This window comes from Chlorocebus sabaeus, chromosome 7 (assembly GCF_047675955.1).
Source record: "Chlorocebus sabaeus isolate Y175 chromosome 7, mChlSab1.0.hap1, whole genome shotgun sequence".
Taxonomy (NCBI): Eukaryota; Metazoa; Chordata; class Mammalia; order Primates; family Cercopithecidae; genus Chlorocebus; species Chlorocebus sabaeus.
The window spans coordinates 135,385,596-135,400,339 of record NC_132910.1 but is presented as its reverse complement, the minus strand read 5'-3'; the positions used below and the strand labels follow the sequence as shown (position 1 = coordinate 135,400,339).

Sequence of the window (14,744 nt, the reverse complement as noted above, 5' to 3'; positions counted from 1 at the left end):
ATAATCCTTAACCTTCCAATTTGGGCAAAATTTTCCTTATTTTGATTAAAGCCCTGAAGTGAATTTACTTTGTCATTGGGAGTGACTTCCACTTTATTTGAATAATGAAAGTATTGCTTTTTTTTTTTTTGAGTCAGAGTTTCACTCTGTTACCCAGGCTGGAGTGCAGTGGTACAATCTGGACTCACTGCAACCTCCACCTCCCTGGTTCAAGCGATTCTCCTGCCTCAGCCTCCTGAGTAGCTAGAATTACAGACATGTGCCATTATGTTTGGCCAATTTTTGTATTTTTAGTAGGATGGGGTTTTGCCATGTTGGCCAGGCTGGTCTTGAACCCCTGACCTCAAGTGATCTGCCTGCCTCGGCCTCCCGAAGTGCTGGGATTACAGGCGTGAGCCACCATGCCCCTTGCTTTTCATTTTATTCTTTGGTGAGAAAAAATTGCAGACCATAAGCAAAAGCTGTTTCTCCTCAGCGTTGAGGTACTATGTGCTCAGAAATAAAATGGAAAGTTACTGGGAGTCTTAATGCTTTTCTGCCTTGCTGGTGTCTTTGCTTACAGAATTCAGTCAATCCTTGCCCAGATGATACTTTGATATCTTTCTTGCCTCTCGCCCATATGTTTGAGAGAGTTGTAGAGGTAGGCATTTAGTTTTGTTTTCCTTGCTTGCTTGTTGTGTATGTTCTGCTAAGTTGTTGTGTTTTACAGAAAGTACTTCCCTTGAATGCCAGTGACACACACATTTCATTTTTACCACTTGCACACATGTATGAACAGCTCATGAAGGTAAGTGTGATGTGCAGACTGTCATCCCTATAAAGAATTCTTTGCTCAGCCCCGTTTTAGAAATGGTACAGATTATTTGAAAGAATATAAATTCTTTTTCTGAGTATGAACAGGATACTTGAATTTAATCACTCATTTTAAAATTAGGAGCTCAGACTTTTGAAGAATACTAATATGGACATCAGTCCAGAAAGATCAACTATAAAAGAAAAGTCATTATTAATTTAATTCTACAGAGCCCGGTGAGGCTTCTGTTCTGTAAGAAGTCTCTAGTTTTGATTGTGCTTGTTCATAATGGGCAAGTTGGCTTGAGACTAATTTTTTCAGCAGTATTCTAAGTGCCCTTGGAAAAAGAGAATGATCCTCCAGTTGACCATTGCTTAGGCTCCCTGTAATCAACTGTGTGACTAGTTTTAAAACTGACCAAGAACCACCTTTTTTCTTTCTTTGACAATTTTGGATTTTATACTATGGGAAAAAACAATGAGCACCATTCATTCATTTAGTGAGTAGTTACTGAGCTCTAGCTGTGTGCCCACTGCTGTGTTGGAGACAGAGGTGACTAATAGCCAATGCTTTGGATGGCAGCTGCCCTGTCGGATTTGCTCACCCCAGAGGATCGAAGGCGATTACATCCCATCTGCCATCTGTTCCTTCTACGTCCTGCACACCTCAGGATCTTCTGGGTTTATGAAGCAATCTCAAATGAGTTGCTATACCTAACAAGTTTTAGAGGGGTATCTAGAAGGCAGGCCACACTGAACAAAAGCTTTCTGAGCTGTAATTGTTAAACAGTGAACCATGGTGTACCTTTCTTGTGGTTTCTGCTTTTAAGCCAGAGAACGTTTGTACTTCCCTTGTGTCATCTTTTGAATCTTTTCTTTTTAAAATTTAAAATAGGCAAACTGTCAGGTCCATATGGCTTGCCAGTACGGTTTGTACTAGACAGGAGAAAGATTGTGCAGTGTGTTCTAGCTGAATCACAAGCCACTTTGGTATTAGATACCCTGGTGTCACAAATTCATCATACTTGGTGGCCTTTCAGAAACTTTTAGATTCAAACAAAAGAAAGTCAGACTTTAACAAACTTGAACTCTAGGCAAGAAGTTAAGTTTTTACTCTGAGAATAAATTAAACGTAAAGTTTCTGGAAGGCTATATAAATATTTTTGAGACAGAGTCTCCCTCTGTGGCCCAGGCTGGAGAGCAGTGGCACGATCTTGGCCCACTGCAACCTCCACCTCTTGGGTTCAAGTGATTCTCCAGCATCAGCCTCCCAAGTGGCTGGGACTACGGGCATCCGCCACCACACCCAGCTAATTTTTGTTTTAGTAGACGTGGGGTTTCACTCTAACATGGCCAGACTCATCTGGAACTCCTGAACTCAAAGTGATCCGCCCGCCTTGGCCTCCCAAAGTGCTGGGATTACAGGCGTGAGCCACCGCGCCCAGCCACTAAAAATATTTAGAATATGTAATACCATGTCATTCATGCAACAGACTACCACTTACCACCACACTAAAAGAGTAGAATGTCTGTGGTCATCATTAAAAACAACATAGCCTGCTTTTTTACTAAGTCCTGTATCTTCAGGGTAACCAAGAGAAATACCACATTTCCATGTTGTACAATGACTAGTAAATGCACATTTTTTTTTAAGTTACGTATATTTAGGAAATTTAAGATTTCTGGAAACTGGCCTGAACTGCTAAAACTGAAGTGTTGGGTGTTGTCCATGTTGTGTATCCCCTGCTGTGATGATAAAATGTTTGTTGTTTCCATTGCCCCTGTAGTGTGTAATGCTGTGTCATGGAGCTAAAATCGGATTTTTCCAAGGAGATATCAGGCTGCTCATGGATGACCTCAAGGTGCTTCAACCCACTGTCTTCCCTGTGGTTCCAAGACTGCTGAACCGAATGTTTGACCGAGTAAGTTCCAAGCAGCAAAGTCCCAGAACTGAGCTCTGACTTGGACGCAGGGGCTTAGGTTTGAATTGGGCTGTGCCATATGCCATGTGCATGACCCTGGACAATCCTCTCAGTCTTGTAGAACTTCAGTTTACTCATCTGTAAAGTTAGGATGCATTTACCTCCCAGAGTTGTTGATAAGGATTATAAGAGAAAACACTTGAACACACTTTGTAAACTGTGGTCACAATACAAGTGTGAGGTGGGAGGTTATTTTATTTTTACAATAAACACTTGAACCTCTGCTTCCTCGTATATAACATGGACTGTTACCTCTTCTCTCCTACTGTTTGTCTCCAAAAGTGGCTAATGGGGTCATATGAGGATAGTAACTATGAAATGGTTTTCTTCATTGTAAAGCTCCTTGCATGGACATGTAAAACATGACTTAATTGGCCACACTGAAAGAAGTGACTAAGCCACAGCAGAGCCCAAGAGAACACCAGCCCCTCTGTGGTGGGTATCATCGCGTGGACCACACAGCCAGGGTCAGGCGTGTGGGGCACAAGCAGGCAGTCTCCAGAATGAGTTTTCACTTAGAGGCAGGACTTCTGTTATCTCTCAGAACCTTCTTATGTTTTTAATGGTTCTTTTTAAAAGAACAGCTTTATCAACATATAATACTCTGTATAATTTGCTGATTTAAAGTGTATAATTCAAAAGTTTTGAGTACTTTCACGGAGTTCTGCAGCCATCACTACAATCAATTTTAGAACATTTTTATCACCTCCAAGAGAAACCCTTACCTATTCTTTAGCTGTCATCTCTCAGACCCCCTCTACCCTTAGGCATCCACTCATGTGTTCTCAATCTGTGTATTTCTGTATTCTGGACTTTTCTATGGATGGAATCATGCTGTATATGCTCCTTTGTGACTGGCTTCTTTCACAAGCATCCATGTAGCACATATTTGCTTCATTCCTTTTAATGGCCAAATAATATTCTACTGTATGGATAGAACGCATTTTATTTATCCATTCCTTTTTTTTTTTTTTGAGACAGGATCTCTCTCTGTCACCCAAGCTAGAGTGCAGTGGTGTTATCGTGGCTCACTGCAACCTCCACCTCCAGGGCTCAAGCAGTCCTCCCACCTTAGCCTCCTGAGTAGCTGGGACCACAGGCACATGCCACCATGCCCAGCTAATTTTTGTATTTTTTGTAGAGATGGGGTCTTACCATGTTGGCCACATTGGACTCAAACTCCTGAGCTCAGGAGATCCACCCACCTCAGCCTCCCAAAGTGCTGGGAATATAAGCATGGGCCACCGCACCTGGCCTACACATTCCTACTTGATGGGCATTTGGGGATGTATGTGTCCGTTACTCCTGGGTGTATACCGAGGTGTGGAATTGCTGGTCCTGTGCTGACCACATGGGACTGTTAGAGGACTGGCCAGGCTATCAGAGCGGCTGTGCCATTTTGTGTTCCCCAGCCGTGTATGAGGGTTCCGATTTCTCCACACTTTTTGACTCTGGCCTTTCTAGTAGGCGTGAAAACCTTCTCATGTCTTGCCTCATTAGATTTTCGGACAAGCAAACACCACACTGAAGCGATGGCTCTTGGACTTTGCCTCCAAGAGGAAAGAAGCAGAGCTTCGCAGCGGCATCATCAGAAACAACAGCCTGTGGGACCGGCTGATCTTCCACAAAGTACAGGTAACACATGACTCACAGCCGCTGCTCCCATGGAAACCAGCTCCGGTTTTCAGAGTTCTGGGAGGGCTTTTTTTGTGAGAGGGAGAGATGAAGGTAAGGGAGAGAATGACATGTTTTTGTTTAATTCTGGCACATGTTTAAAAACTAAGGCAGAGCCATTAAGGAGGCCTCAGTTTCTAAGATAAACAGTATTGCAACCATCTAGGGGGAAAAGGATTCAGGGTAGTGTAGCCTTTCTCATTCTCCATTTTGTTTCATTTTTCTGGAACAAGTATGTCACTCTTGAGGTAATTTTTCAAGCATGAGTGGTAATATGTAATAATATTGTGCCCCCCAAAAGGCCAGAGTTGTGGTAGTTGCCACAGATCCCCTCCAGTCGTGTTCTAGTTTCCTGAAATAGCTTCTGCAGAGGTGGGGCTGACTTCCATCCCCTTTGGGAGGGAGCAGGGCAGTCACGGGTGGAAACAAACTGGAGCCCTGTGTTGCCGTTGTGAGCACTGAGTTCTCCATGTGGCCTTCAGCTGTGGGTTAGGGAACGGGGTCCCAAGCGGGCCTCCTTGGCGGAGAGGCCGCCGACTTGCAGGTGTGTAACCCTCGCCTTCTCCCACTCTCCCTCCCTGAAAGTCGAGCCTGGGCGGAAGAGTCCGGCTGATGGTGACGGGAGCCGCCCCGGTGTCTGCCACTGTGCTGACGTTCCTCAGAGCAGCCCTGGGCTGTCAGGTGAGGTGGATGTCAGGGCGCCTGATTCTCCCACACTGGGATGCCCAGTCCTCTTCTGCGCCAAAAGTCGTGTGTACTCTGTGTGTGTGTGTGTCTGTCTTTTTTCATTGGCAAGCATATCTGTATTTATGGCATACAGCATGATGTTTTGATGTATGTAAACATTGTGGAATGGCTAAATCAAGCTCATTAACATGTGTCTTACTGCCCATGCTTTTTTCTCCCCCCATGGTGAGAACACTTGGAATCTACTCTGTGGGCAGTTTTCAAAGATATGATACATTAGTCACCCCGCGGTGCTATGGAGCTCTTGAACCCGCTCCTCCTGATGGAGACTTTGTGTCCGTTCACCAACATCACCCCAGTCCTTCCCCACCCCTGCTTTGTGTGTGTGTGTTACTTTTGTTTGGAAGATATGTTATCACTAGGTTGCTTGGAGAAGCAACCACATGTCTGTTTTTTACCCTAGGCAGGGGAACGTGTGTGTCTGCCATTTGTTGAATTTTCTCCAGGATCAGGCACCAGATTGTCTAACCTTTAGAAGCAGGCATGCGGGCGTGGGATGGGTCACAGGTGATGAGCTACCCGCACACCGTGCTGACAACCTGTAGTAAAGGGGGAAACGAGGATTTGGTAGCAGACGGGACATGTGTGGGGGACACATCCTGTGAACTGGCCAGGGGAGTTCACTGCCGCTGGGTGGTGACCAGTCACATAGGGGTTTTCCCTTGCTTGGCAACAGGAAGTTAAGTAGAGGGTGCACCTGAGTGACGGCTGGTGTTGGCGTAAAGCACACTGGACCATTGAATTAATTTACCGAACAGACCATTTGAAACGAAATTTCACTAGTCAGCCATGACTTGGGAGTTAGTGAAACTTCATTGCTTGTGCACTTCCAGCAAAGGTGTGATTGTGCTCTCCTTAATAATGTCCCGTCTCTTGGTGCCCCAGTTTTATGAAGGCTACGGACAGACTGAGTGCACTGCCGGGTGCTGCCTGAGCATGCCTGGAGACTGGACCGCAGGTATGACTGTGGGAGGCTTCTTTTTGGAATATTGTTCATATTGGGTTATTGGTATGTCTGAAGTTGGGTTAATCACTGATTGGTTCATTAACCATCTTACACAAAAGTGCTGTGTTTGCTTGTAAATCAGGGCACTGTGGGGAAAACGCCTCCTGCAACTGAGGGGTGGCATTGGGGATCTGACTGTAAAGCTGGTGGCAGCAGGGACTTGCCTAGACCCTACTAGCGACATCTGAGAGGGGGCCCTGTGTTCCAGATTGAGAATGTCTGGCCCAACAGAGCTTCCTAGTAATTGAGTAGGGTCTCGTTATTTGGTCATTTTAAACAACAAATAGTTATTAAATTTGTACTGTGTGCTGTGCTAGGTGTTAGGACTACCAATAGGAATAAATACAAGTCCTTTTTCTCAAAGAGTCTTTTCTCCAAAGGAAAAAGGAGGAGGACAAACAAAAATCAGTGAGCACCTGTCATGGGTAAGCCTCGACGACGGGTGCTTAGGATGCACCTGATGTCCGTGTAACCCCAACAGCGTCCCTGTGAGATAAGTTCTGGTGCTTCTCAGAGGAAATGATAGACTGTTGCTTAAGTAACACATAAAGAATGTCTGAGAATTTACACGGCATTATGCTTTGGAGCCAGGATTTCAACCCCGGCCTGACTACAGAACTTCTGTGCTTCCTCTGTGTCACCTGAGTAGTAAATTCTATACTGTGATAAATAAACTTCCCCGGCTTATTTGGAGTATTATAAGTATTAGCACCATTTAGTAACATAGATTCTAGAACCTAGCACTGTCTAGTAACATAATTCTACTGGAATTGACACAGACAGTCTGTGAATCTTCTTTATGATATTTGTTTAATTTTTAACCTCAGTTTCCTGAACAGAGAATTTGGGATATTGATCTCTAGAAGCTCAAATTATTAAAACATAGGAAGAATTATTTATGATATCCAATGTGATATCTAATATCTAACATATCTAATGTCTGATGTTGCTTCTTTTGGAAAAGACAACCCAGTCTTAACAGGCTTTGGCAAGAGAGTTAAGTTAGCTGTAGAAATAAGCACTGTCCCATCTTAGTAAAAACTGTAAGACATGCTTCTTCATACGCAAGGAAATAAAGGCTGTGCTGATGAGAACCAGCTGGTGTATCAGGTTTGCCAAAGCTGCATCTGTTCTCTCTTCTTACAGAGAACGGGGATGCTAAGAAGTCTGTGTAAGGGGAGGCCAAGGCGGGCAGATCACGAGGTCAGGAGATCCAGACCACCGTGAAACCCTGTCTCTACTAAAAAATACAAAAAATTAGCCGGGCGTGGTGGCGGGCGCCTGTAATCCCAGCTACTCTGGAGGCTGAGGCAGGAGAATGGCGTGAACCTGCGAGGCGGAGCTTGCAGTGAGCCGAGATCGTGCCACTGCACTCCAGCCTGGGCGACAGAGCGAGACTCCGTCTCAAAAAAAAAAAAAAAAAAAAAGTCTGTGTAAGATGAGTGCAAGTAATGGATGGGGGCGATTGGAGGGTGGAAGCTGGGTGAAGGTTTGAGAGAGCCTGCTTCCAGGTGTTTGTAGGAACCTTCACATAGAGGCCAAATTACTCATAAATAGCAGAGTATCACACTTGAAAAAGGTCCTGAAGAGACTAAATGTGTTCTGCCCTAGTCTAAGAATAGACTCTTTTTAATTATACTAGGAAGAGAATGGCTATAATTGCAGAAATCAGAAGTTTATCCCAGCTGTTTTTCTTTTGTGGAATCCTGTTTGCTATCAAAATAATGTGACCTGAGGTCATAATTAGTTCCCTTAGGAATGACCTTTGCTTATTTAACATATAGGCCATGTTGGGGCCCCGATGCCGTGCAATTTGATAAAACTTGTTGATGTGGAAGAAATGAATTACATGGCTGCTGAGGGCGAGGGCGAGGTGAGTGAAAACTGTCAGTCATTTTCCCTCACTGCCGTTTCCTGTGATCGCTGGCCTTTGCAAATGCAGTGGTATTTCCCAACAGCTCAATAAAGCCATTGAGCTTGACTTCGTTAGTGATCCTGGAGTCTGCCAGGCTTCTTTCTGAGGGCACATTTATGTTCAGCTCTCGGGGACTCGGCAGGAGGGACACTGACGCCTGCCTTCCTCTGCCAGGCCTCATAGGGATTTGGGCTCCAGAGCCTGCAAAGAAAGGCGCGGTGGCCTCAGTTCCTGGGACGAAGCTCCTGCCTGTGGATTGCCCTGGGTTCCTATTAGTGAGCTGCTGGCTACTGGATGGGAAGCCTAATCACTTAAAAGGGATTTCATCCCCTCCGGGGTTTTCCAACAGCTTTGAGCCAGAACCCAGGGGAAGCATTTGCCCTCCAAATTGACCAGAGCTGAGGTGATTCAGGAAGGGAAGTAGAGGCCCTGGAGATCACTCGCAGATCCCAGTGGGGCTCTGGTAACTCCCTCTGTATCCTGGAGTTTAGGGCTTCCAGCTAAAGGTTGGGGCAGACACACACGTACAGACATGCACACACCAGTTTTCTCTGGAGAAGCCCCAGTAAATGCTGTTCACTGATGATCTTCTTTTCTTTAGGTGTGTGTGAAGGGGCCAAATGTATTTCAGGGCTACCTGAAGGACCCAGCAAAAACAGCAGAAGCTTTGGACAAAGACGGCTGGTTACACACAGGGGACATTGGAAAATGGTTACCAGTAAGTTGCCACCTCCTCTGGTCACAAACAGTTCTCTTCCACTGTAGGGAAGAAAATATCTAGTCTGCTGTACAGCTGCCACGTGGCAGTGGCACCCTGAATTTTCTCTTTCCCTTCCTCCTTGGTGAGTGGTATGATGTAGACTGTTCCATTTCCTGCAGGGGACAGGTTTACACTTAGCATCCTTAGTTGGATTTTCACTTTAACTTTAGCAAATGTGTTTTGTTTTGTTGGTTTTTTTGTCTGTTTGTTGTATGTGTATGTGGTTTTTTGTTTTGTTTTGTTTTGTTTTTTTGAGACAGAGTCTTGTTCTTGTCGCCCAGGCTGGAGTGCAATGGCCCGATCTCGGCTCACTGCAGCCTCCACCTCCTGGGTTCAAGCGATTCTCCTGCCTCAGCCGCCGAGTAGCTGCGATTACAGGTGCCCGCCACCACACCTGGCTAATTTTTGTATTTTTAGTAGATACGAGGTTTCACCATGTTGGCCAGGCTGGTCTCGAACTCCTGACCTCAGGTGATCCGCCCGCCTCGGCCTCCCAAAGTGCTGGGATTATTGGCGGGAGCCACCACTCCCGGCCTGTTTTGATGCTTAACATCAATTCTGGTTGTTGCTTCTCAACTGGAACACAAAGAGACAGTGGCTTTTGACAGTGTCCGTACTGAGCTGTGGTGCTGAGGCTCAGTTAAATACGATATGGGGGAGTTTGTGGTAGACTTCCAGCAATGTAGGATGGGCAAGAATTTGGGAATAAATGTGTTTCTTGGGTTTGTCATCTCATTAAAAATAAGGTGTTTCACAGATTAGACGAACTCCTTGAATTTAGTTGGATTTAGTCTCAGAATCATTTACTGTAGAGAAATTCTGAAGAGTCTGTCTTAAGAGTGAGAAGCTTGTGCAAGAAGCCTGACCTGTCCCACCTATTGGTTTGACCAGTAACCTATTGTTTCAAAGTTATTACTATGCTGATTGCAAGCACTAAAATTACAAATATAATTTTTATTATTGTGTATTGGCAGATTCTTGTAGATTTTAGGTGCTTACTTCTCTCGAATTTGTATTGATTAGAAAAATACCTCCCAAAATGGCTTCAGATTTTGCAATACCCAAACTATTTAGAGATAAATTAAGTCCCCCCTCTTCCAGTTCAAGAGAGATTAAATGTCAGTTCTAATTCTACTGTGGCACTCACAAACACATCCTATAGTCTCTCTAGACCTTGGTTTGCTCCTTTTGGAAATGGAGAACTGGTGTGGAACAAAAGAACGCTAGACACTTTCTGCAGATCAATTTCGGAGGCGTGAGAGTGGCCCCAGGGTGGGGATGGGGTGAAAGTGAGACTAGTGTTTTGCTTACGGCACTACTGGGATGTGACTGGTCTGGTCCAGAGATGCTAGCGCACTTCCACAGTTGACTCACTCTTCCCAGAGGGCCAAGAGCACCCCTCCAGACATTGAGGAAGAAAACAGGAATTTGGCCTGTGTGTAGGAAACATTTCTTGAGCTCTTACTCTGTGCAGAGCACTTTGGAAGGAAAAGTTGTGCTCCTGCTGTTAAGGAACTTGAGTCACTTGGTGAGCCAGGTCTTATGCACCTAATTCAGGCAGGGGGCGTAGTGAGCGAGCAGAGCCTTGCTAGTGTTGACCAGTCAGTGGTGCCAAGTGGTGACACTGAATGAGCACAGGCTCTAGGACCCCTTCTCCATCTCTGCACTTGGCCGAATAGCCTTGGACAAGTTCCTCAGTCTCGCTCATTCTTAGTTTTCCTCTCTGTAAAATGGGATCATAGCTGACCTCTGTGGGATGATATTAGAATGAATCAATAGTGTGTATTAAATACCTTTCACTGTTATATTGGGATCCATCCTGGTTGGAAACTAGCCATCAGCCCATTCATAACCCCCTCCCTTCTGATGAACAGAATGGCACCTTGAAGATTATCGACAGGAAAAAGCACATATTTAAGCTAGCACAAGGAGAATACATAGCACCTGAAAAGATTGAAAATATCTACATACGAAGTGAGGCTATTGCTCAGGTGTTTGTCCATGGAGAAAGCTTGCAGGTATGTGCTTTCTGGGTTGTCAGTTTTGCTGCATAGACATTGCCATTGCCTGGTACTCCAGGGGCTTTAAATGTGATTGGAAGTTTGCGATGCCTATAGATCGGCTTTCATGTCTAATATACTAGAGCATCATTGACCTGTTACTGATTTTTGCTGCTTGGCATTTCCTACTCAGAAGAATTTGTTCTCTTTAATTTCCACATTTTTATTTTACTGAGAGGGGTCTGATGTACCAACGGAGGTTGGATAAAAATACTGGGGGAGGGGGGCGAGGGTAATATATGTTTCTAATTATGAAAGAAAATATTGACATGGGTTATAAGAAAGTTTAAAATTTTCACACATATTAAACCCAGCCTGTTGATGATATGCTTCCTAATCATTTTTGAGTAAATGGTGGTTGTGAACCAAGAATACTCAAAATTGAAAATCAGAATCAGTGTTGCGGTGAAACGTGTGTGGCATTTGCCAAAGTGTTGGGCAGATGACGCCAAAGAAGAGAGGCTCTGGTTTCCGGAAAGTTAACCTTTTGCAAAGTTGTAAGATTTTAAAATTATTTTAGAAGGATATTTTTCTTATAAGAGAATGCACTTATTTTTCTTTGAGATTGCAGCTATTTTTCTTTGATCTAGAATCTTCTCATTCTTTGATTTTTATTTAATTTTATTGTTACTAGATTATAAAGAATGGGATGTTAGAGATTTTTCTTAAAAAATGAACCTATATAAATTTTATTTATTTATTTTCTTAAAGATAGGCTCACTCTGTTGTCCAGGCTGAGTGCAGTGGCAGTCATAGCTCACTACAGCTTCAAACCCCTGGGTTCAAGGGGATCTTCCTACCTCAGCCTCCTGAGTAGCTGGGATTACAGGTGCAAGCCACCACACCCAGCTGATTTTTAAATTTTTGGTAGAGATGGAGTCTGTGTTGCCCAGGCTGGTCTCGAACTCCTGGCCTCAAGTGATCCTCCTTAGCTTACCAGAGTGCTAAGATTACAAGCATGAGACAGGCTCCCTTTTTTTTCCTGTCTCATGATATCCATCATGTTCCTCTGATATCCATCACCTTGTTTATTTGACCCTGCTTTTAAAAAATAAGTACACAGAAGTAAATACAAATTAGAGGTTTGTTAGATTGTTATTTCCAGTGGTTTTTTAAAAACACTAATTGCAAAATTCCTGATACCATCCACCTTTTAGAGCCAGGAGTTCTTAATCTGGGCTGAATGAACTCCTGGGGGAGGAGGGTAGTATGTTCTGAAGAGATGAACCATAACTTGGATCATATTCTCCCAGGGGGCCATAAGACAGAAAAATAACCCCTATTTTAGAGCATTTGGATCAAGCTATGTAATGACTCATTTGTCTGTGTTAAAGGCATTTCTCATTGCAATTGTGGTACCAGATGTCGAGACATTACGTCCCTGGGCCCAAAAGAGAGGATTTGATGGGTCCTTTGAGGAACTGTGCAGAAATAAGGTAAGGTTCTAAAGCGTCCAGTCTGTCCTCATCAAAACTTGGCATTAAATGTACCTGTAGATATTCAGGGCCCTCCAACAGAGGAAGTAATTTATTTTTCTTACCCAATTAGGATGTCAAAAAAGCTATCCTTGAAGACATGGTGAGACTTGGGAAGGACTCTGGTCTAAAACCATTTGAACAGGTATGACCTGCATCTGAGTGCATGAATTCCTGTAAAACAAATTTTCCACTCGAAGATGTTTTACAGGTAGATTAGATAAACATATGGGGTGACCTAAAGACATGCATGAGGAATAAATAATGGAGCGGTTCGACAGGGGAAAGGTTTTTAAATCAAGAACATGTATTCTCTTTTCCTGGACATCAGAATATGATCCTGAATCCTTTCCTAAGAGTAGGATGCCTGTCCTTTGTGGAGAAAGTGCAGCTTGGCTGAAATGAGAGGATAGATTGGATGGCGGGAGGATGTTGATCCCCTCCAAGGCTTACGTGCTTTTTAGACCGGTGGCCTGTGTCCTCTTTCCTCTTTTAACTGCCTTGTTTATTGGCAGGTCAAAGGCATTGCACTGCACCCTGAATTATTTTCTATCGACAATGGCCTTCTGACTCCAACAATGAAGGCGAAAAGGCCAGAGCTGCGGAACTATTTCAGGTCGCAGATAGATGAACTTTATTCCACTATCAAGGTTTAGTGTGAAGAAGAAAGCTCAGAGGAAATGGCACAGTTCCACAATCTCTTCTCCTGCTGATGGCCTTCATGTTGGTAATTTTGAATACAGCAAGTGTAGGGAAGGAAGCGTTCGTGTTTGACTTGTCCATTCGGGGTTCTTCTCATAGGAATGTTAGAGGAAACAGAACACTGCCTTACAGTCACCTCATGTCGCAGACCATGTTTATGGTGATACACACTTTCCCAAATGAGCCTTAAAAATTGTAAAGGGGAAACTATAAATGTGCTAAGTTATTTGAGACTTCCTCAGTTAAAAAGGTGGGTTTTAAATCTTCTGTCTCCGTTTTTCTATTCAAGAGGTTAGGACTTTGCTATCTCTGAGATGTCTGCCACTTGCTGCAAATTCTGCAGCCGTCTGCTGCTCTAAAGAGTGCAGTGCACTAGAGGGAAGTGTTCCCTGTAAAAATAAGAACAACTGTCCTGGCTGGAGAATCTCACAAGCGGACCAGAGATTTTTTAAAATCCCTGCTACTGCCCCTTCTCACAGGCATTCACAGAACCCTTCTGATTCATAAGGGTTATGAAACTCATGTTCTTCTCCAGTCCCCTGTGGTTTCTGTTGGAGCATAAGGTTTCCAGTAAGCGGAAGGGCAGATCCAACTCAGAACCGTGCAGATAAGGAGCCTGCGGCAAATGGGTGCACATCAGAACGCATGGATTCTCATTCATGGCAGAATGTTCTTGGACTCTGTTCTCCAGGCCTGATTCCCCCATTCCATCCTTTTTCAGGGGTTATTTAAAAATCTGCCTTAGATTCTCTAGTGAAGACAAGCATTTCAAGAAAGAGTTACCTGGATCAGCCATGCTCAGCTATGACGCCTGAATAACTGTCTACTTTATCTTCACTGAACCACTCACTCTGTGTACTGGCCAACAGATTTTTAATGTGGTTTTCATATCAGAAGATCATGTTGGGATTAACTTGCCTTTTTCCCCAAAAAATAAACTCTCAGGCAAGCATTTCTTTAAAGATATTAAGGGAGTAAATATACTTGGGTACTTATTGAAATGGACAGTAATAAGTAAATGTTCTTATAATGCTACCTGATTTCTGTGAAATGTGTTTGAGAAGCCAAAATTCTAGGATGTAGAAATCTGGAAAGTTCATTTCCTGGGGTTAACTTCTCCAGGGATTTTTTTTAAGTTAATTTGGGAAATTAACAGCAGTTCACTTTATTGTGAGTCTTTGCCACATTTGACTGAATTGAGCTGTCATTTGTACATTTAAAGCAGCTGTTTTGGGGTATGTGAGAGTACATGTATTATATACAAGCACAACAGGGCTTGCACTAAAGAATTGTCATTGTAATAACACTATTTGGTAGCCTAACTTCATATGTGTATTCTTAATTGCACAAAAAGTCAATAATTTGTCACCTTGGGGTTTTGAATGTTTGCTTTAAGTGTTGGCTCTTTCTATGTTTTATAAACCAAAACAGAATTTCCAAAAACAATGAAGGAAACCAAAATAAATATTTCTGCATTTCAGGGAGTGAGGCGTCTTTTTTAATGTCACAGTTAATATTCAGAACAGCCTGTACTATGCACAAGCAAAGAGCAAGAATGGCCCTGGGCCTGGAATCCTTCCCAGTTGTCTCCTTTTCTTCTTAGTCACCCTCCTCTAACTCAGCTGGCCTCA

At 43.7% G+C, this 14,744-nt stretch overlaps 1 protein-coding gene across 10 annotated transcripts in view; it reads left to right on the top strand.

Moving 5' to 3' along the window:
* The window catches only part of ACSL1 (acyl-CoA synthetase long chain family member 1), a 71,122-nt gene extending 56,529 nt beyond the window's left edge, over positions 1 to 14,593 (top strand). For 5 of the 10 annotated variants that reach the window (XM_008000406.3, XM_008000411.3, XM_008000408.3 and 2 more), the window contains exons 11-21: positions 563 to 640; positions 2,580 to 2,714; positions 4,275 to 4,409; positions 5,034 to 5,129; positions 6,081 to 6,153; positions 7,986 to 8,074; positions 8,718 to 8,834; positions 10,751 to 10,894; positions 12,271 to 12,372; positions 12,485 to 12,556; positions 12,927 to 14,593. In XM_008000406.3, the coding sequence (XP_007998597.1) occupies positions 563 to 640; positions 2,580 to 2,714; positions 4,275 to 4,409; positions 5,034 to 5,129; positions 6,081 to 6,153; positions 7,986 to 8,074; positions 8,718 to 8,834; positions 10,751 to 10,894; positions 12,271 to 12,372; positions 12,485 to 12,556; positions 12,927 to 13,067 (1,182 nt within the window). In that variant the 3' untranslated portion in view covers positions 13,068 to 14,593. Of the gene's footprint in view, positions 1 to 562; positions 641 to 709; positions 788 to 2,579; positions 2,715 to 4,274; positions 4,410 to 5,033; positions 5,130 to 6,080; positions 6,154 to 7,985; positions 8,075 to 8,717; positions 8,835 to 10,750; positions 10,895 to 12,270; positions 12,373 to 12,484; positions 12,557 to 12,926 lie in introns of all 10 variants that reach the window. The other 5 variants (XM_037994250.2, XM_037994259.2, XM_008000412.3 and 2 more) reach the window with 2 other exon arrangements.
* Positions 14,594 to 14,744: the final 151 nt, after the last annotated feature.